The sequence below is a fragment of the Microtus oregoni genome, unplaced genomic scaffold, assembly GCF_018167655.1.
Source record: "Microtus oregoni isolate MIOR12 unplaced genomic scaffold, Mior012 000032F_ref0000030, whole genome shotgun sequence".
Taxonomy (NCBI): domain Eukaryota; kingdom Metazoa; phylum Chordata; class Mammalia; order Rodentia; family Cricetidae; genus Microtus; species Microtus oregoni.
Genome location: NW_024543091.1, coordinates 16,318,545 through 16,341,784, shown reverse-complemented (window position 1 = coordinate 16,341,784; position 23,240 = coordinate 16,318,545). Strand labels below are relative to the sequence as shown.

The window sequence follows — 23,240 nt, the reverse complement described above, 5'->3', positions numbered from 1 at the left end:
GTTCCAATCCATGGGCCAGTGCTGCCATTATTTCTGGGCCTGTGGTGAGGCAGACCGAACATTCTGATGAAACAGAGTTGCTCACTTCATAGTGGCCAGGAAACAAGGAAAGGTAATAGAAGGTTGTAGGGCCAAGTTAAATAGGTGTTTGAAAGGCATTCCCCCAGTGAGTGACTTCCTCAAAATAGGGCCCACCTTTGCATAGCTCCATCTCCTTACAGTAGCATTTCAACTCTGTCGGTGGCTGAGAGCATTGATTATGTCAGAGCCCTGATGATCTAACAGTATCTGTACAAACACAGTACAGGCTCTTTACTGATCTTCTGGATGTTTCTTAATCCAGTCAAGGCAACATTCAAGATTACCTACCACACTGGGTTATTGGGAGTGTCAGTAGATGTTGTAGGGTGCTCCAGAATCTGCCCTATTAACAATTCCCCAGGGTGCACCCTTGCTCTAGTCTAGTTTATCTAGTTTAGATAATGTGGTCTCTTGTCATAGGAAATGCAAAATCTGTGCATGGAAAAGTATTTATTTTCATAGGATTAATACATGCACAGAAGTGTATTTCTAATCTTAGTGTTGAGTTAATGGGTTTATGCTGCTGGGTGTTTGGTGCATGCCTCTCTGTGTGTTCAAAGCCAGTCTGATCTACAAAATGAGTTCCACGCTAGGCAGACCATAGTGAGACCCTGTCACAAACAAACAACCCCCTCAAAATCAACCAACAACAGCAAAAATCAAAAACAAAACAGTAAAAAAAAAATTAATGTATTTATCTGATTATATGGTAAATAGTTGGTTTTCCAGGTTTTCATTTTTAGATGTTGGTCTTAAATGCAGAGTCAGACCTACCAGTGTTCTAAGAAGTTCTTGGTTGTGAGCAGAGGATCATAGAAGTGTTCTTTTGTTAAAAATGGCTTAGTTAACTGATGCATTTTCTTGAAGTTGTTTTTCTACAAATGTCTCTTCATACCTGGAATTGATCTTTTATTTTTTGCCTATTTCTTACTCTGTCTTGTTCAAAATGGAGATATTTAGGAACAACAGATTATTAAAAGGTGGGTTAATAGTTTACTAGAAATTACTAGAACAGTGATGATACTTAAATTTCTGAGAGAACAAATTGGAATATTTTGAGTTGTCTGTGATTTGTGTTGTATTTATTCTGTACTTTTTTTATGAATACTTAAAAACAATTTTAAATTTTATTTGTTTATGTGTGTGGGTATTTTGCTTGCATGTGTACAATGTGCATGTCTGGTGCCCTTGGAGGCCAGAAGAGAGTATTAGCTTCCCTGGAGCTAGAGTTACAGACTTAGCTGCTTTTTGGGTGCTGGGAACTTAAGTCCTCTGCAAGAGCAGTAAACCCTCTTAATGGCTAAACCATCTCTGCATCTCCCTATTTTTTTGTTTGTTTGTTTTGTTTTTGTTTTTCCTGCCTGAAAGTTGTCTTCTTACATTTTTAGTAGTACAGGTCTAGAATTAGCTTAGAAGCTTTGATATCCAAACAAGTCTTGGTTTTGACTTCCAAGACCCTTCATTTAACTGGTTATAGGATCTTTGACTGTAAGTTTGGCAGAACTTAAACTCCTACTTTGTGATTGTGCACAGAATTGTGCCTTCATTCTTACCCATGTATCTCTGTGTGGCATGTGTCTTTTCCTCTGGATTTTTTGGTGTTTCCTTGCTACAGTTCATTTCAACATTGTTGACCTCTAGTTTTCAACCACTAGCCTATGATTTGCTTTTATCTAGTTTTTGTTTTTACATGTATTCTTTTTGGCGTAGTGTTGACTTAGAGTTATAAATATATTTTTTTTATCCCTCTCCAAAATATTTGTTTTCTTGTTTAAGTAGTGTGTGTGTGTGTGTGGGGGGGGGGGGGGTTGAGACAGGGTTTTCTCTGTAACCCTGACTATCTTGGAATTCGCTCTGTAGACCAAGCAGGCCTCTCAGAGATTTGACTGCCTCTGCCTCCCAAGTATTGGAATCAAAGGCATTCGCCACCACTGCCTAACTTAATGGGACTTATTTTTAATAACTGCTTTTACAACCTCTTCTACAAACATCATCTCTGTTACTAAGGACTGATTTTTATTTTAGTTTTGTGAGAATACATACACACACACATATACACATTATATGCATGGTAATTGTTGGATAAAGAACATTCTTATTTTTATGTCATTTTTTTTTTTTTTTTTTTGGTTTTTTCGAGACAGGGTTTCTCTGTAGCTTTGGTGCCCGTCCCGGAACTAGCTCTTTTAGACCAGGTTGGCCTCGAACTCCCAGAGATCCGCCTGCCTCTGCCTCCCGAGTGCTGGGATTAAAGGCGTGCGCCACCACCGCCCGGCCGAACATTCTTATTTTTATATTTGGAGGTGTTTGATTGTATCTTTCTTTTAAGCACATTCAGACTTTTCTGGCAGTTAAACTGCTTGGAATCAGTTAAATCCAATTTGTTATTTAAATTTGGAAGACCATGCGTATTTAAGCTTAGTTAAGATAAATCTAGAACATCTGTTAGTTCATGACTACTTGTACCCCACTACTAAGAAGTTACTTTTCTGAAGGTTATCCCCAGTGATTCATATACTTTTAGGACTTTCTTCTCTTGGTAATATGAAAATGAATATTTATCAGACCTGTGTTAGATGTGTTTTGTCTGGGCACAGTAGTATATACTTGTAATCTCAGCAATTAGGAGACAGAGGCAGGGCAGATCTCTGTGAGTTCAAGGCTAGCTAACCTAGTCTATATAGTGAGTTCCTGGACATGTGATGCTACATGGAGATAGCATATCTCAAAAATTAAAAAATAAAAAGAATTATTCTTCTGGTGGTTTTTATTTACTGTGGTGGGATAATTTATTCTTTATATTCAGATCATTACTCATCAAAACTTGAGAAATTTTAGCTCTCTTCCTTCTGGCAACTCTGTCCTACAGGTCTTAAATGGTTGGCCTCACTGAACTCAGCTGTCTTAAGTATCTTCTTAAAAGTTGTGGACATTTAGGATAGAACTTACTTCATTTGAGCCGGGTGGTGGTGGCTCACATCTTTAATCCCAGCACTCAGGAGGCAAAGGCAGGTGGATCTGTGAGTTTGAGGCCAGCCCAGTCTACAAGAGCTAGTTCCAGGACAGCCAGGATGGTTACAGAGAGAAACCCTATCTCAAAAAAAATCAACCCCACCCCCCAAAAAAAATTTACCTCATGTGTTTCTTTGTCCAGTTTCTCATTGTTAGGGCATTTTGTTAAATTTAGTTTGTCTTTTTTTTCATCCTAGCCAGAACTGGATATTGACAGTTTAACAATTTGCACCCTTTTTCCTTTTTTTTTTTAGACTCACTTCAGTGTAAATTATGTATATTTTGCCATTTAACCCCCAAAATACTTTTTTAAAAAAAACTCCTTTGAAAATTCAAGACCTTCTATTATGTAATTACAGTATTGTACTAACGGAAAGTAACAAGAATTTCTCAATGTTATCAAAGAATGATTCTGATTTGTTCTGAACTTTTTTAGATATTTGTTTCCATCATAGTTGGGTCGATTCTTTCTCCTTTGATTTTGTTTCTTTGGTGGTTTTGCTCTAATGTGATTATGCAAGATTATATTTGAGTGTACATGTAACACTTTTCAGGAGAGATTTTATTCTGGGTTATAAAAGAAATCTCAGTGTATTTGAAAGGATGTCATATAACCTGTATTCTTTGGCTATATAACAATTAAACTAGAAGTCAGTAACAAAAATAGGTGCTGGGATGTACTCAGTGGTACTCCTTGCCTAGTATGTATGAGGCTCTGGGCTTGATCCCCAGCACCACAAAAACAACAGATCAAATAATCAAAATATAGTTGAAAAATCTTCAGCATTTGGAAACTAAATAATAGTCTTTAAATAACATATGGATCCAAGAATAAATTAGAAAGAATGAGGAGTGGAGATAGAAGTGGAATATAACAGAGTTGATCTTACCTCTGAGGCAGAACTGAGAGAACATTTATAGTCCTGAATGCATATAAAGTTCAACCAGGACTAGCTGCTTCTGCTTCCTCCTCCTCTTTTTAAAATCTACTTGCTGTTGTTTGAGACAGGGTCTCACTATGTAGTTCTGGCTGTCCTGGTGCTTGTTTTGTAGACCAGGCTGACTTCTAACTCATAGACATCTATCTCTGCCTCCTGAGTGCTATCATTAAAGCTCTATACTACCTACCATGTACTATAAAATGAAATTGTCGTTAAAATATTTCCACGAAACAATTTTAGAACAAGATGATTTCATTGGTTAATTTTGAGAAAACTTGAAGGGGGAAATGTTACTATTTTTTTAAAATTTATCTTGAAAATTGAAGACATACTATTTTTCCACTTATCTTTTACTCTGATAATCATAGTAGAAACTGAGTGGAACAGGTGACAAAATTGGCTTCTATGGTGGTATTTTTTTATCAACAAAATGTGGTTAATGTGACTTTGTTCAGCCTGATAAAGCATATCCAAGACAAACTTACAGCAAATTCAAAAGCTTTTGTGTGTGATTAATGCCACAATAAGTTTCTTTTTTTTTTTTTGTTTGTTTGTTTTGGTTATTTTGAGACAGGGTTTTTTCTTCATAGCCCTGGCTGTCTTGGAACTCAGTTTGTAGACCAGGCTGACCTCAAACTCACAGAGATCCACCTATCTCTGCCCCCCAAGTACTGGGATTGAAGGTATGTGCCACCAGGTCTGGCAAATGTCACCTTCATAATAAGTTTAAAAGTGTGTGAGAATGTTGTTAGTGGGAGGTTCATCCTAGTATCAGGATTAACAAAACAGTTGGTATATACTATTCATATATATTTGAAAATTATGTATTAGGACTAATTAGAACGAGAAGAGGTCTTCAAAAATATAATATTAATACAGACTGTTACATGTTTGCTTGTTTTATAGGTCAGTATGGAAATCCTCTAAATAAATATATTAGACATTATGAAGGATTATCTTACAACGTGGACTCATTACACCAAAAACACCAGCGTGCCAAACGAGCAGTTTCACATGAGGACCAGTTTTTACTTCTAGATTTCCATGCCCATGGAAGGTGAGTAAATTTATTGTTGACAGTGTCTGAAGTCTTTTGATTCAGTCTGCTAAAGGAAGAAACTTTTTTTTTTCCTAATGGAAAGCTTCCTGTTTAAAACTTCATCCTCCACTGGAATTTGGTGTATACATGTAAAAATGTCTTTTGAAATGGATTGCCCTATTATATATTTAAGTCGGATGTAACTATTTACAATTCAAAAATTGTGAATATGAGGTCTAATCTCGGATGCTTATAAAGGATGGAGGGTAACAGAAGGCTAGGTGGTTACAGAAAATGTGAGGAGTCATAGACAGGCAAGACACATTTTATTCACTAGCATAAACATGGTTAGGTAGCGAGATGCTGGCAAGTACTCAGGCAGGAGTTGGCTCATAGGGGACACACATATACACATAGACCACACAGAGGTAGGGACGGTGACAGACAGACACAGGCAGGCTGATGAGAGAGAAGGCACTCACCTGTGATCTCAAGGCCATATATTACACAAAAGTGGCACTCTGCTAGAAATAGTTATGTAACAGATGACATCAGTGTTTACTTTTGGGGTTCTTGGATATCTGAGTCAGCCATTTTGTGCCAACTCATAGATCCTCAGATGTTGGGTGTCAGCTATGTTTTAGCTAACTCATACCAGCTATTCCTTCATATCAGCACCATGTTTTCTAAACATACACTAGCCTTTATAAAAGATCTTGTGTTTGTCTTTCCACTTTTTGTATGTTTTGTGTTTAATGTATCATTTCTGGTACCAACAGATAAAGTAACTAATTATTTACTATTGAATAAGTTACTTAATCTTTTATTAACTCAATTGCATTAATTTTGTAATAACAACCAGTAGACAGATTGCCTGTTAATGTTGTTCAAGTTTCACAGAATTGTGACGGGACACAGAAAGGAGAACTAAGGGAGAAAGAGAAAATTAATTATTAAATGGCTGTTCTATTTTCAGTGTTTTACTTGCATTTACTTGAAAATTTGTTGTTGTTGTGTGTGTATATGGGTGTATGCATAACATAGTGCACATGCAGTGGTCAGAAGACAACTCTGTGGCATTGTTTCTCTCCTTCTGCCTTTATGTGGGGTTCAGGCATGAGGCTGTCAGGCTTCCACAGAAATTGTCTCTATCCACAGAGTCATTCAAATGTCCTTCATGTTTATTTTAATATTAGTCTTCTTAACACTGTTTAGTTTGACCTCCCCCCCCCCCCAACGTGGTAACATACTCTGACAAAAAGCAACTGAAAGGAGGAAAGGGTCGTTTTAGTTTACAACTCCAGCTCACAATCCAGCACTTGGGGCAGGGCAGGGCAGGGAGACCTGCTTGATATTCCACATACCCTTACTTCCAACCAAGGAATTCGTTTCATCACCAAAGAAGTATAGCTGGAACCGTGGAGGTTGCTGCTTGCTAGGTGGTTTGTATACTGGCTTACACTTAGCTATCTTTCTTAGGTAGCAGGCATCCCTGCCTAGGGGTGGTATCACTGCTGTAGTAAGGAGCTACGACCCAGCATCCTGTTCTGTTTACTCTGCCTACCTAATTTTCTGTCCTATCAAAGGGCCAAGGCAGTTTCTTTATTAACCAATGAAAGTAACATATAGACAGAAGACTCTCCTCCATCACACTACAATGGTGTGGGTCCTCGTGTCAAGTTAATAATCCAGACACTTCCCCACAGACATGCCCACAGGCCAATTTCATTTAGCCATTTCCTTAATTGAGACTCTCCTCTGAGGTATTCTCAGCTGTGGCAAGTTGATAGTTAAAAATAACTAACACACACTCAGACAAAGGTAAGTATGTCTATAAGATGAGGAAACATAGGCTCAGGGAAGTTAAATAACTTTCACAGTGTAGATTTTAGCTAGACCTGGGTGACTAAAGCCTTCATTTTTTCTTATGTACTCTTGGTCAGGCACTCTGTATTGCTTGCTATAATTATACTGTAACTTATTGTACTGATGTAACCTTGAGATCTGTATTTACTTCCTAGTAGATTTCTAACTTTCCAACCTGTTCTCATTAATATTATTCTATATATGGCTACAATGTGGCTCTTCCCTAAATGCTACCATACCCTCTTTTGCGGTGCACTCACTGACAAACACTCTGTGAGCCCCTAAATGTTTCCTTTTTCATGTCAGCTTATAGCGTACATGCTTTGAAGCTTTCTATTAACAAGTTTTAGAGAGATTTTTAAATTTTTTGTTGAATATTTTTTTAAAAAAATTAGTCATAGCTTATTAGTAAAATCTAGCTTCAGGTGTCTTTTTCAGCCAGAATGGTCTTCTTAGTACCTGAGGTGCATATATAGTTTGTTCTTTGTGACATTTATCTTACATTCTGATCATCTTTTAATGTGTAATTCAAATTCTGCCTCTTAGTCATCTTTCCCCCTTCTTTTGAACTTTCAAATTTCTCACTGTTTCATTGACATTTGATTTGTGCTTTCTTCCTTTCCATGTATTTCTTACCTATTTTTCTTTTCTTTTTAGAAATTATTTTATGTATATGAGTATTTGGCTGGTTTGTATGTTTGTACACCGAGTGTGTGCCTGAAACTCATGGAGGCCAGACCTGGGTATTAAATCCCTTAGAACTGGAGTTACAGGTGTTTGTGAACTGTTTAGTGGGTGCTGGGAATGGATCTGGGTTCTGTGCAAGAGCAGCCTTTGCTCTTAACCACTGAGCTGTCTCTCAGCTTATTTTCTATATATGTGTTGTTTTTTCTTCACAGGCAAGCACTTTAGTATTTAGTATTATTCAGTATATTACACATGATCTAGGTGCTTTGGAAAGATGCTAATAGATTAATCAAAAGATTAATTTGAAGATGTTTCTTTACATTAAAAAATTTAGAGCTAGCAGTTTATCACACTAAATACATTTTTATGACTCTTAGTTTTAGATATTATTAAAATTACCCATTCTTTATTAGCTTCATCAAAAGATAATGTCATTGGCCTTTTTAACTTTAGTAACCTCTCAAAAATAAACTTGCCACTCTGTTCCCCAATATACTACTGTTGTTTTATTCCTTGCTTGCAGAAGATACAATTTCAGTTAGCTGCCTTTGATTTGGATGTCACATTATTGTGTAGGTAGATTTTTACTAGGTAAATTATATATTTTATATTTGACAAACCAAATTCCTAGTTCTTTTATGTGTATATGAGTGAGAGTTACTGCATGAGTACCATGCAGGCATGTAGTCATCAAAAAAATAATTTGATTGCTGGTTAAAGGTAACCTCATTTAAGCCCTGGATTATAGAAACATGAACATAGATTAATAGGAACAGTAAGGTGCGCAGAAGTCATTGGGGAGAAGGAACACTTACTGCATTTTAGAGATACAATACTGTAGAAACTTATAGTGTGAGAGCTTCCTGTTGAGGTGATAGTTTGATGGTGTTAACATCTGTCTCCCTTTCTTTGAACTAGGAAATACAATGATGAAGTTGTGTAAGAAATTAATTATATGTTTCTTACTAGATATATTTCCTCTGTCTTGTAAGAAATACTAAAACCAGGTGTGGTGGTGCATGACTGTAATCCATCCCCAGTACTTGAGAGGTTCAGGCAGATCATGTTCTAGAACAGTGTAGTCTGTGTAATAAGACCTTGTCTCAAAAAACAAAAAACAAATTGAAATTCTGGTTAAATGTATCATAACACCACCTAGAGAATATATATCTATGTCCAGATTATTATTTTGAGGATAAAAAGTAACTTGCATTTAATTTTTAGATGATTAATAAATGATCTCTTGTATGTTTGGGTTTGTTAGTGAGTACACTGAAAACTTTGGGTTATTGTTAACTGTAGTCACAGCTGTAAAATATCCCAGTCATATGCATTGTGGCTAGATTACTTCCCTATTTTTTCAACCTTTAGAAAATATCAATAAGAGCTTATCTTATTCATAAAGTAGGGCCTAGCTCCTCAGAACCAAGTTTGTCTACTTAAGTTAGCCATGGAACATGCTGAATATAGCATAGTTAGCTCAGACACATAAAGAATATGGTTGTACAACATTATGATTAGACAATTATGACTTAAATTTTTGGAAGTATTCCAGCCCCTGTGTGTTTAAGTATTAAAGTCCTTTTTGTATTTCTTTTATAACTAAGAATATGAACAAACTTTCAATTTTGCTTAATATTAAGGTTTTTTTTTTTTTGTTTGTTTTTTTTCAGGCCAGGCATAGGCATGGTTGTGCACTCCTTTAATTCCAGAGCTCAGGAGGCAGAGGTAGGTGGGTCTCTGTGAGTTCAAGGCCAGTCTGGTCTACTTGATGAGTTCCAGGACAGCCAGGACTATGTAGAGAGACCTGTCTCAAAAAAACAAACTGAAATAAAACACTGTGTGTGTGTGTGTGTGTGTGTGTGTGTGGTTTTTTTTCCCCCACATTTTTTCTTTAAGTCACAGTCTCATATATACTAGGCTGGTCTGGTTGAACTTGCTATGTAGCCAAAGATGACCTCAAACATTTGATCCTCCTGCCTCCATCTCCCCATTGTTGAGATTACAGGAGTACACCACCATACCTTGTTTATGTAGTGTTGGGGCTTGAACCCAGGGCTTTCTTTGTGCATGCTAGGCAAATACTCTACCAACTAAGGTATATACCCAACCCATATCTTTTTTTTTTTTTTTTTTGAGACAGGGTCTCACTCTGCATCTCAGGGTGGCCTAGAACTGACGATATAGACCATTCTGGCTTTGAACTTGTGGCAGTTCTCCTTCCTTAGCCTCCAGAGTTCAAGAATTACAGGTGTTAACTACCCTGCCAGGCTTCCAAGACCAAAGTTAAAAATTCTACATAAAGCTATTGCTTTTGAAATAAAGTTGAAAGCTTGTGGAAAGTGTTATTTGTGCCAGTACTGCAGTTGTTTAAGAAAGGTATTTTAGAAATATGTCAATAGATTCTAAGATAAATTCATCAAAGGTAATTTAAGTTTAATTTAAAGGTAACTTAGATATAAAATTTTCTGGATTTCTGAAATGGCTTCATTTGGGTAAGTGAGATTGGTTACTTAGTGCTGTATTTATGTCAGCTGTTCCTTTTTCCTTATTCGATTACCTGTTTTATTGTGTCCACATATGTCTATTTTCCCTTGTGAACTTGAGATGCAGAACCTGAGTGTTACTTTGGGTTTTACATAGATAACGGTCATAGCGAGGAAAAGAATGGGGGGAGGGGGTACGAAGAAGAAGGAAGGAATGCAGAAATATTAAGAATATGCAGAAAAGGCAGATATATTATAAGACATAGGGTTTTTATAGTAATTTCAGATAATTTGTGTTTCTCAATCCTTGTCTTCATGTAATAGTGTATAATGTACCAGGAACTGTTTTCCTGTATTCCTTTTAAATACTAGCCAGTGACATGTTGCATCCTGCTATATAACTATTATACCTCCTGCTTTAACTATCATGTATCCATGGCTTTACTACCATGCATTTAGGCTTCTATAATACTAATGTGCTATAATCGCCTTGGGAATTTAGTTGATGTGGTCTTTGTAAAATGCAAGTTTAACCTCGTTTTAAGTTTTGATTCTGCAGTTCTGCGTTCTGTGATGTAATATCTCTGTAGGTTAGGTTGGACATATCTTGGACTTTGTTTTGCCATATCTTCCTTCAATAAAGCCGCACTGCCAGTAACGCCACTCCCTATGAGCCTATGGGCCATTTTCATTCAAACCACCACATGAAGGTATGAAGACAACTCTTATGGAGTTGGTTCTTTCCTTCCACCTTTATTATGTGGGTTTTGGAGATCAAGCTGAAGGTTTAGTAAGAGCCCTTCCTGTTGAGTCATCTTACCAGCCTTGGTAAGTCAATAGCCTGGACTCTTGTAGCAAGGTCTGTAGACTGCCTCGAATTAATGGCAGTCTTCCTGCCTCTGCCTCCTGATGCTGTTTTCTTTTAAGTTTCACATATATAGCTCACATGAGCCTGGAACTCACTATTGTAGCATAAGCTTGTCTGGAACTTGAACAAGTACAATCTTCTTACCACAGTCTTGTAAGACCTATGCTTCTTTTGTATGTGTACACATGTGTAGGTGTCCATCCATGTGAATGAGCATGGATGTGAGAAGACAATCTTGGATGTTGTTCCCCAGGTTTCGCCTACCTCTTTTGAGGCATGCCACTCAATTGGTCTAGAACTTGCCAAGTAGGCTAAGCTGGTTGACCAAGGAGCCCAAGGGATCCTCCTGTCTCTGCTTCCCAGTGCTGGGATCACAAGCATGTAACATCAGGCCCAGCCTTTTCTCTTTACATGGATTTTGGGGATTGAACTCAAGAGTTTAGTTCTACAAAGTCTAATGGACCAATATGGGAGGAACTATCTTTATTAATTCTGTGGTGATTGCAGGAGCCCAGTTACTTTTCTTATGGTCTGAAGCACATACATTTTGCTTGTCCCTACTAAAGGACAAACACCTACATATTTAACTACCAACTGTTTTTTGTTTGTTTTTATAGTTTCACAAATAAGTTAATCTCACCTGTCATTCGGAGTGACTCTTTCATTTTCTTTTTCTTGAGGCCTTGTTGGTCATTTTGCCCAGACTGATATTTGATGGCATTCTGAGTAAACAGCCTGTTTTACTCCTTTTAGATTCCTGCTATTGACACATTCTTTTCAAATTTCCCACCATTGATTATGCTTTTTCAGTCAGTTCTTTGATTTTGGCTTTTACCAAAATGCCTACATTTTGCCAGTTAGGGCTTCCCCATACATCCAAAGCAGGGGAACTTGATATGGTGAGAAGGTCATTGGCTAAAGATAACTGGTTCGGATTCAGACTCTGGTTTTATTTGTATGCTATTCATGTTACTCTTCTCTTTGCTTTGTGAAATTATTAAACTTAGATTTTTCTGCTTAATTTGTGGTAATTTTTGTCTTTGTTTTCAGTCTGTAGAGCTCTAGAATTCCTGAGGACGATGCCTGGGTGCACAGAACTGATTCTATCTTCCTCTTCTGCAAAACTGTTCTGCTTATTATTTATGTGTGTGTATATTATACATATTGAGCTTCTAAAAGGTGATTTGAAGAAGGACTTTTCTGTTTAAAAAAATATGCTATTAGGCTAGTGAGATGGCTCAGAAAATATATTGCTGCCAAGCCTGTTGGCCTGAGTTCAGTCCCTGAAATTGAAACAAGGAGAGAACAGACTCTTAAAAGTTATCTTCTGACACTCACATGTGTACTATGGCACTTTTGATGGAGACTGCTGTAACTTTAGATATTTTGGAAAGTTGATAGCTTTTTGGAAGGCGTGCTAAGCCTTGAACTCAAGACCTCATGTCCTAAGCTAGCACACATCCTACCACACTGTATTCCCAGCCCAGCAACACTATTTAGCCTTTAAATTCTGAACCTGATGCCTCCATTTATTTAAGTCTTAGTTTTTTTCAGCAGTTTTTTTTTCTAAATAGCTTTTAATGTAGAGACATGGTACATCTTTTGTTAAATTTATTCCTAAGTACTTAAAAAAAAATACTATTGTATAGAGAATGGAATGTGTCCATCTTTGCGTCATAGCCTTTGGCTGTTGACCATCTGAGTGCGAGTTAGAATTAAAAAATGCACGATGTTGAGAAAGGCAAGAAGACTTGTTTAGAAGTGTGCTTAGTGCCACACTGTGGAAAAGGGAGGCAAGCATAAGACTGGACCAAACCTCCACGGTCTGTTTGGGAGGAAGACAGGTCATGTGGCTGGATTCTCTTACACAGATGCCAACAAGAGCAAAGATATCACCTGGGGGGAGAATATCTTGAAGGAGTGTTTGGAGAATCCCTTAAAACAAAAGAGATCTTCACTGTGATTAAGAAGGGAGAAAGGGCAGACTTAATAGCTTATGTTAAAAAGCCTACTAATAAGCAGTACCACTGCCTTATTTATTACAAAACAAATGTGTACTATAATTTAATGTATACACCAAAATTCAGGTTACAAATGGCTAATAATGTTTTTTGTTGTACAGTCCTGATTTAAGTAAAATTGACTTGTATACTTGTATGTAGTAAAGTGGATATGATCTTTAAAAAAAATAACAATTTTAGTTGCATAAATACTATCACTAACTCTTCCTTTCTCAACATAAGGTTGAAATTAATTGATAATGTTATACTTTCCACACAGATGGATATGTCACCTCAAACCTGTTAAATGGTTTTATACTTAGATTTATATAACTGGGCATATGAATATGTTTAAACACTGGGAAAATTCTATCACCATCTCAGAAACAAAGCTCTCTTGTGTTTCAGTGTTTGTGTTCACTGGTCTGTTACAGGCAATATTTAAATGTCAGGAAGCAACTGTCTGTTCTTGACAATGCTAATGGTTTTAATTAGAATTCCCTATGTCAAGGATGCTGCCTTTTACCACTGAAAGGCATGTACTGTGGTTTATATATGATACAAATAAAGAGTATTTAACATTGAAAAAAGTACTATTGTAGTTGATCATGGTGTGAATTCCCTAGCATTTGGTAGGCAGAGACAAGTATAGCTCTTGATCTTAAGGTTAGTAGGGCTATATAGTGAGACCCTGTCTAATAAAACAAGACCCCCATTGAAAAACATTCCCCCCCCCTCATTGTTCCTTAAATTTCATCTTTCATGTGTTTGCTGCTATGTATAAAAACAGGCTGGTGGAGTTTATTTTGGTCTTGGTATGCTACTCCTGTGTCCTGTAACTCTGTTAGGTTCACTACTTCTGTTAATGTCCAGTAGATTCCTTAGTATTGCTACATAGGTGAATTTTTTATGTCATCTACAAATAAAGGCATGCTTATTTCTTTGTTTATACACTGAATTTATTGTACTAACTGGGGCCTTTGTTTAGCAGAAAAGAATTGGCAAGTGCAATTTTATTCCTACCTTAGAGGTGGAATGATTGGTCTTTAACACTACAATATATTGGAGATATTTTGTTAGGTTAAAGAAGTTCTGACTTTTACTTGTTTGCTAAAAATTTTATGTTGTGTGGGTGCTGAAGGTTTCAGTTGCTTTTTCCTGTAATGAAATGATTGTGTGTTTTTCTCTTCTTTGAATACAGTGAATTACATTGATTTTAAAATGCAGACCTACCTTATCCATGAATAAACTAAATTGATCATGAAATAATATTATTATTATCATCATCATTATTATTTTAAATATTTGTTGTTGTGGTGGTGGTTTTTAGAGACAGGGTTTCTCTGTGTAACAGTCCTGGCTGTCCTGGAACTTGCTTTGCTGACCAAACTGACTATGAACTCACAGAGATTGCCTGCTCTGCTTCCTGAGGGCTGGAATTAAAGGCGTGGGATTAAAGGCATGGGCCATCACTGTCCAGTGAAATATTATTTTTATTAAGGTACTTTACTGGTTACTATGATCAAATATCTAATAAGAAACAGCTTAAGGGAGAAGACTTTCTCTGGGCTATGGTTTGAGGGCACAGTCCATCATGACGGGGAAGACAGGGCAGCAGGAGTAGCTCATAACAAATAATAGCAGAAGCGTCAGGCTGCTTGCTTGCCAGAACCTGGACTGGACTACAAACCTTAAGACCTAGCCCTCAGTGACTAAGCCCAATGACCCAGAGATTCCATAACCTCCCAAAACAGTAGCACCTTCAGAGAAACTGGGGGTGGGAGGCACAGTTCTCATTCAAATCACATGATCTTTTTTTTTTTTAATTGTCCTTTCTCTTGTAGTATGTTTTCTTCTAAGTATGCTAATATGCTCCCTCTAATTCAGTGGTTCTCAATCTGTGGTTCTCAGCCCTTTCAGGGGCGAGGGTGAATGACCCTTTCACAGGGGTCACAAATCAGTTATCCTGCATATCAGATATTTACTTTACGATTCATAACAGTAGCATAATTACAGTCATGAAATAACAATGAAATAATTTTATGGTTGGGTGTTTCCACTACATGAGGAATTGTATTGAAGGGCCACAACGTTAGGAAGGTTGAAAACCATTGCTTTAGTTCTTGAACATGGTTATAAAACGTATGCGGGAAAATTCTCATCTTCTAGTTTCATCTTTTTCCCTCCCTCTTTTTCTTTCTCTCTTTGTTTCTTTTTCTCTTTCTTCCTCTCTCAACTCTTCCCTCTGCCCTTTTTTTGTCCTCTTATATATAGTTCCTAATTTTTACAGTTTGGAGGCGGGTACAGTTGTGATGGCATTTCTCTATATAGCTCAGACCTGGATGTTACACAGCTACCATGTCTGGTGCCTTGTGTTATTTCTCCTTCTCATTCACTACCCTTACCCCACCCCCAGTTCCTCCCTTCCTCCTCCTCCTCTTTTTCTCCCTCCCTCCCTCTCTCCCTCCTTCACTGTCTCCCTCCCTCACTGTCTCCCTCCCTCCCTCCTTTCCTCCCTCCTTCCTACCTTCCTTCCTTCCCTCCTTCCTGTTTTTCAAGACAGGATTTTTCTGTGTAGCTTTGGAGCCTGTCTTGGAACTTGCTCTATAGACCAGGTTGCCTTCAACTCATAGAGTTTTGCCTGTTTTCTGCCTTCCAAGTGCTGGGATTAAAGGCATGTATCATCACTGCCCAACTCCTCTTCTTATTCCTATTCTTCTTAACATTATTTTGTGTTTTCGGGTATTTTGTTTGTATTATACATTCATGTAGTACCCTCAGAGGCCAGAAGAGGTGGACCCCTTGGTACTGGAGTTATAGATGGTTGTGAGCTGCCATGTGGGTGCTAGGGATTGAACCTAGGTCTTCTGGAAGGGCAACCAGTGTTCTTGACTATTAAGCCATTACTTTTTATTGCTTTTATATCCTTCAGGACATTTGACATACATTTTGACGCTGTCTCTCACATTAAAATTTTCTCTGCATAAATTTAGGGGGTTACATATGTATGTATTCATTAATATTCTTCATTTTTTAAAAATATAATATTGACTGGGAAGTTGGCTTAGGGTAAGAGCATTTGTTCTTGCACGTCCAGATTTGGTTCCCAGCCCCAACATGGTGGTTCAGACCATCTGTGATTCTAATTCTAGGGGATCCAGAGCCTTCTCTTGACTTCTGCATGTACCAGGCACAAACATGGTGCACAGGCGTACATGCAGGCAAAACATTCATATACATAAAACAATAAAATAAAAATCTAAAAACCTGTAATACACTTAATTATATTTTGCTATGATAAGACACTATAACTAAGGCAAACTCACTGTTTCAGAGGCAGGGAGTATGACAGCAGGCAGGCATGTGCAGGTGCAGTAGCTGAGGGCTCACATCCTTTCCACAAGTAGGAGACTGAGAGAGCTAACTGGGAATGATAGGCACTTCTGAAACCTCAAAGATTATGCCTAGTGACAGGCCACACCTCCTAATCCTTCACAAACAGTTTCATCAACTGGGCACCATGTATTCAAATATGTAAGCCTATTGGGGCTAGTCTCATTTAAGCTACCATATTTTTTTTCTTATTTTTATTCCCCTTTAAAAACTTAATATTTTTGGTTTCATTAAAATTTTTCCTTGATTTTTTTATTATTTGATTTTTTTCCCCCAGGTTTTTTGTTCGTTTCTTTTTGGTAACCATTGTTTCTTTAACTTGATTGGTTGTTTCCAATCAGTTGTAGAGTGAATACTCTTTTGGGGGTATTTTCTTTTAATTTTTAATTTTAATTTTTAGTTTTTTAAGTCAGGGTCTTTTATGTTGCTCTGGATGTCCTGGAACTCACTGTGTGGACCAGGCTTGCTTCAAACTCAGAGATACTGACTCTGCCTCCTAAGTGCTGGGATTAGTATCCTACCACACCCAGCTTTTTGGGATATTTTCTTGTGTTAATTAACAGTTTTGTTATTCTTTAGACACTAAATGAGTATTCAACAATTTAGTTAATTAATTCAGGTTTGATAGTAACTGTGTGGAGCTAGTGTAGACTTCGTAGCTTGAGGGCTCAGACCCACAAAGGTCCCTCCTCTAACCCTTCAGATACAGTGGTAAATTCTGAGCAATCTTTAGGTCTGACCAACCTGCTATAAATAAGGTGTGCTTGCAACTTCTTCCTAAAGTTAATTTTCAAGAATGGATCAAAGAACTTGAAACAGTTACCTTATTTTTTTATTTAAAAAAATTCATTTTATATATTTTGACCATGTTTTTTCCTTCCCCCTATTCCTTCTAGAGCTGCCTCACCTCCATAACTCACCCACCTTTATATTCTTTTTCTTTCTCTTTTAAAAACCAAACAAGAAAAAGGAAGAAAAAACAAGAAACGGAAACTCCTCAAAACCACAAAAACAAATACCCAAACAAGCGAAAGTCTAATAAGACCAAAAAAAAAATGCCATAAACAATATAAAATAAAACAAAAGTGGATAAAATTACCATTGTGTTTGTTTTGTGTTAGCCAACTACTCCTGGGTTTAGGGCTCTGTAGTGTGGTTAATATACCCAGTGAGACAGATTTTTTTCTTTGACAGTGAGTATCTGTTGCAGATAGCTTTCTGTTTAGGGGTAGGATCCTGTGTCCTCTTTCCCCTTTCACTACTGGGACCCTGCTTGGCTTGTGAATGCTACCACAGTTGCTGTGAGTTCATATGTGTATCAGTCCTATTGTGTCTGGAAGACATGACTTCATTGAACTCTTCCATTACTTCTGGCTCTTTTATGCATAGATCCCTGAGCTCTGGGGGAATGGGCTTGATGAAAACATCCCGTTTAGGACTGAGTGCTTCAGAGTCTCTCTGGATGTTGTCTAGTTGTAAATCTCTGTTAAATCTCATCTACTGCAAGAAGATGTTTCACTGATGATGATTAAACAAGGCTCTGATCTATGGGTATAGTAGTATGTCATTAGGAGTCATTTTATTATGTTCTTTAGCAAAATGATACTGGTAGGTTTTCTCCTAGTCCTGCGATCTACTCTCAGGTTTTTGGCCATTTTAGCAGTACCAGAAATGGGTTACATTTCATGGATTGGGCTTTAAATCCAATCAGAAAGTGGTTGGTTACTCCAATAGTATATGTACCAATATTTCACCACTCTGTCTTGCAGGCAGGTCACTGTTGTTAGTCACAGGGTTTGTAGTTGTGTGATATTGATGATTACCTTTCTTCTTTGATAACTGCAGAATACCTTCCACTACCATGGATGCTAGTCGGTAGAGGTAAAGTTTCTAGTTAGGTGCCAACTATTCTCCTTTTTCATTGATTTAAGTAAGTGTTGTCTTTAGCAGTAAGGCCACACCAACAGGTTAGCTTGGGGTTTCTGTGTGGCCCTTTGGCCAGTAACTCAACAAGAAGCAGCCCATTTCTGGCACTGGAGGTTTTACTGATGGTATAAGATGTCTATATACTTATACTGATGGTATAAGATTGTCTCCCTTATTTGATGATTCATATATGCATCTATTTTAAGAAGCTTTTATAGTAATAGAATTCCGTATGGTTTTTCAATGGCCTTTTAGTGTTAGTTGTCCTTCATCAATTATCATTGTTTACCCTTCTCTCCCATACCCTTACCTATTTAATTTTTCTATTCCACTTTCCCCCTTGTCTCTCCATAACACTATATTCTGTTTCCTCTTTTTTGAGATTCTCTTTCCCATTAGTCCCTTACTGGGTACCTAACCTCTGTGCATTTTCAGATTGTAGCACATATATTGAAAGCTTCAAAGTGAATATTTACATGTAAGAGAAAATACACAATATTTGTCATTTGAGGTCTGGGTTACCTCACTTAGGATGGTTTTTTTTTCTAGCTCTATCCATTTACCTGCAGTTTTCACAATTAAATTTTTCTTAATGACTGAATAATATTCCATTGTTTAAGTGTACTACATTTTCATTATTCATTCATCAGTTGATGGACATCTAAGCCATTTCTACTTTCTGGCTATTATGAATAGAGCAGTAATTAACATGGATGAAGAAGTATCTCTATAGTGGGATGTAGAGTCCTTTGTGTATATGCTCAATAGTGGTATAGCTGGATTTTGAGGTAGATTGATTCCCAGCTTCCCGAGGAACTGCCACACTGATTTCTATAGTGGCTGTACCAGTTTATACTTGCACCCGCAGTAAGTATTTCTTTTTCCCATATCCATACACATTCTTACCTATTTTCATTAGTGCAGGGAACAAACCCAGATAGCCCTTAAGCATGATAAGCAAGCCCTATATTTTTTTAGCCACACCCTGAGCCCTACAGTTTACTTACTAATAACAATTTATTTTAAAGGATACAACTTGGGAACAGCTAAATGGAAGAGATGCAAAGGACAGATGGGAGCATCAAGCTTCCATGTCCTTTATTACCTTTGCACCACTGCCATGTGCTAACCACCTGTGGATGCTCATCAGATTTCATTGTTTATGATAATGAAATGACCAAACATGGGACAGCTCAAATTGGACTGATCATCAGAAAGACTAAGTGACTGAGGGCTGAAATTTCAGTCCTGGAGATCAGAGATTACAGATGGTTATTAAATTTTATACAAACATTAAACAATCCCTGATCAATTCATCCTGAGGCTGTATGGGGGTCCCATGTTCAGTCACCTCTTTATAGACTTTGATGTGATTGGAAATGGACTCTTTATTGGGAAAGAAGACACTCCTATTCTTCTGGAGATCCCAGAGTTTTAAGGGCTTTGCCACAGGAAATGGAGACAAAGGCCAGTTTGTTGTAGTCTATTGTACTAGAGGTCATTTCATTATATACAAGAATGCATATGAATTCTAGAAGAATAATTCCTATACTAGAAGTCACTGCCACTGATTCTTTTGATCAGTTTTCTTAAGCAGATATTATACCGCTTTTTTTATATCACAGACAAGTATAATGACTATGGTGCAAATTTGTAATGTGTTTTAAACGAAAAGTTTCCTTCCTTTTCTACTATTCAAAATGTGCTTGAGAAGATAAGCTGTAGCAGTCCACTTTGTTATATTTGTCATAAAGATCAGGGGTAGGAATCCTGCTGTGTGCAGACTTCTGTAGCAATTATGGAAAAAGTTAGTAATGAGAGTTAAGTTGTTGCCATTTACTCACATTTCCTGCAGGCCAAGCGTGTGCTACATTACATTATAATCTCTAATCCTTAAAGCAATTTCACAAGATAGGCAGAATTTATAATTTAATTTAGTTTTATTTTGAGACAAAGTATCATTTTATAGTCCCACCTGGCCTGGTGAGACTTCATATTTATAAAAATATATAAATATAAATATATATATATATATATATTTCCCAAATAGACAAATTGTATGACACAGTCCTTGTTTTGTGTACTTTTTTTTTTAACAGTAAAAGAAATCATTTAAGATTGGGTCCTTTTAATTTCTTTTCCTGTCTCATTTTGCAGACAATTCAACCTACGAATGAAGAGGGACACTTCCCTTTTTAGTGATGAATTTAAAGTAGAAACATCAAATAAAGTACTTGATTATGATACCTCTCATATTTACACTGGACATATTTATGGTAAGTTGGACCTTTATCAGACTTTCCTTTGATTTTTTTTCTACAAAAGGCAACATATATTATAAATATAGACAGATATTTAAGAAAAGGTTGCATAAATCATGAGAGGGAAGAAAGTGGCAGAGAAAGAATGTCTTGTCATTTGATTGTCCAGAGTATCAAGAATTCTAGAAGACTCTCAGATCCTTAAGATCTGTTGGCCAGGGACCTTTTCCTTAAAGATACAGAGACGACTGAGAAAGCAATCCACTGCTTCTCTGGTTCCTTGTTCAACTTTGTACCTGAGGGTGAATTCTGGACAGGAGTAATGCACCTATGAGAAAGGCAAGAAGAGGTTGGCCTCTGATCCCAGGTGACTGTCAGTGCAATATTTATCACAAGATAGTCTAGGGGACTAGTTGTCTCTTGAGAAGGCCAGTCTTTCCCTAAGTACTTCTGTCCCTAATGCCCCTTGCTCAGATAAACCCTGTTAAAACTTATCTTAATGTATTTCCAACTTTGGTAAAACAAAAACAAACGAAATTCAAGATGTCCGACTGTTGGTGTATATCCCTTCTGCACGTTTCCATAGACTGGACCACCGCATGCAGCAGAGACACAAGCCCCAGCAGAGATGAGAACTATACATAGTCACCTGTCTCGCCTGCCTTTGAGCCCAGTATTCCCATGCCCAAGGCATGTAGGGAATTTTGTGGGTTTAAAAAAATTAATTAACTAAAATAGTTAATTAAATTTTAAAAATTAATTAGTTTAGTTAATTAAATTCTTTTGTTTTCAAAACAAAACCTGAGGAAATAGAGCATATTATATAGGAAAATGGTCTTTGAAAACGAAGTCATTTATGAACCCACTTTACATGATGTTTAATAGTGAATTATATGTTGTGCCACTTCTGAAATCTATAACTCTTTGACTCTTGGTTCTTCCAAGTGATAAGAGTTTCCAATTGTTTCAGCCACTTGTTTGTTTGTTTTTGAGACAATATCTTGTTATGTATTCTAGGCTGGCCTGGAACTAGCAATCCTCATACCTGTTTCCTAAGGGATAGGACTGCAGGCATGAACCCCCACATTCAGAATTTTCAAAAAAATTTCAATGATTTTTATAACATTCTAATTTTTCAGGGAAGAAATTAACAGTGATTTCCAGGTTTTATTTAAATATTTTTTAAAAAGATGAAAAAAAAATTGAAAAACCTAAAAGGAAACTGGTAGCAGAGATCATTTTAGCATAAAACAATGCAATAAAATCACCTAAAAATGATTTCCCAGGTCCTTCCTTTCTAAAATCCATGTGTCTTTCTTGACACTTGTAACAAATAGCTCTCACCAATTTACATAGTTGCTGGGAGGCACAGGCACATACTTAGCCCAACAGGAAGTTCATGTCAGCAAAGTGGGACAAACAGACAAGGAAGTCATATGGCTAAAGTAATTTAGTCTTCTAGGCTATTATAACTTTCCATTAATAATTACTAAAGACAGTACTCAATTATTGAGTTTGAGCAGTCAAAATTTTCTTCAGTAAATGAGTTTTTTTTGCCCAAAGTTATAACATTTTGAAAAATTAAATGCTTAAAGAAGAGCTTTTAATTTTTTATTTTACTAGATAAATGAGACATTTTTATATTTACCTAAAAACTAACCCAAGTTACTAAATTTTAGGTTTTTTGCAGTCTTGTAATCATAGCCAAAGGAAAGTATTTTTCTGGCTGTTTTTAGTGTTCTCTTACTTTCTTTATCAGTTGTCTTACTGGGCAAACTCTTCCCTCTTTGGTAGGTAATGGTCATCAAAAGTAAAAATATAAGTGAGTTTGTAGAGAAACATGATGTCATTTAAAATATATATGTCTTGGAGGATTAGATTTGATGGCACATAGCTGTAGTTCTGGTACTCTGGAGGCATAGGCAAGAGGAGTATGAGTTCAGGACATAACACACAGTCTCAAACAAAAAATAACAAAACAAAACAAAAACAAAAAAAATCTTAACAGTTTGTGATTAATTGAAAATCAACTAATGTTAACCTGTAACTTAGAAATTGTGAGAGACTGAATCTAGGGATATTTCACATGGGTAGAGTATTTACTTAGCATGCATCAGGGACAGATGACCTCAGAATTACAGAACATCCTGTGAGTTGAGTCCAATCTTGTCATTCCCTTTCCTTCTTTTTTCTTCTTTCATTTCTCCCTCTCCCTCTCCTCCTCTCTCCTCCCTTTCTCTTCCCCATTGCCCTCCCCTCCCTTCTTCTTCTCTCTCCTTCCCTCACTTCCTAACCTATCCTACCTCTCTTTTATCTTTCTTCCCCCTTTCTTTCCTTTTTCTTCCCTTACCTCTTCTCTACTTTCCTTTCTCTTTCCTTTCATCGCGTCTCCTTTTCTCTTCCTCCCCTCCTTGTAATGCTTGGTTTTGAGCCCAGAAAATTTGTTTTTAGTGAAAGAAAAATTTTTTAAAAATAAAATTTTGGATCTTGTAATTGTTGCTAGTAGTGTTCAGACTTATTTCAAGTCCTATCCCAAGCTTTGATAAATTTAACTTTAAATCCCATCTTTAAAGGCATGTGTCTGTAGTATCAGCTATTTGGGAGGTTGAGGTAGGGGGAGTTTGAGGCCAACCTAAGCAACATAGTCAAGATGCTATCTCTAAACAAACCAGAATGGCTG

The 23,240-nt window shown here is 36.9% G+C and overlaps 1 protein-coding gene and 1 pseudogene across 1 annotated transcript in view; both read left to right on the top strand.

Annotated features, from left to right (window-relative positions):
- Adam10 (ADAM metallopeptidase domain 10) overlaps window positions 1-23,240 on the top strand; it is a 103,773-nt gene that overhangs the window by 21,652 nt on the left and 58,881 nt on the right. Inside the window, exons 2-3 of the mRNA XM_041679534.1 lie at window positions 4,941-5,091; window positions 20,457-20,575. Of these exons, the coding sequence (XP_041535468.1) occupies window positions 4,941-5,091; window positions 20,457-20,575 (270 nt within the window). The remainder of the gene's footprint in view (window positions 1-4,940; window positions 5,092-20,456; window positions 20,576-23,240) is intronic.
- LOC121465941 lies at window positions 12,703-13,113 on the top strand (annotated as a pseudogene).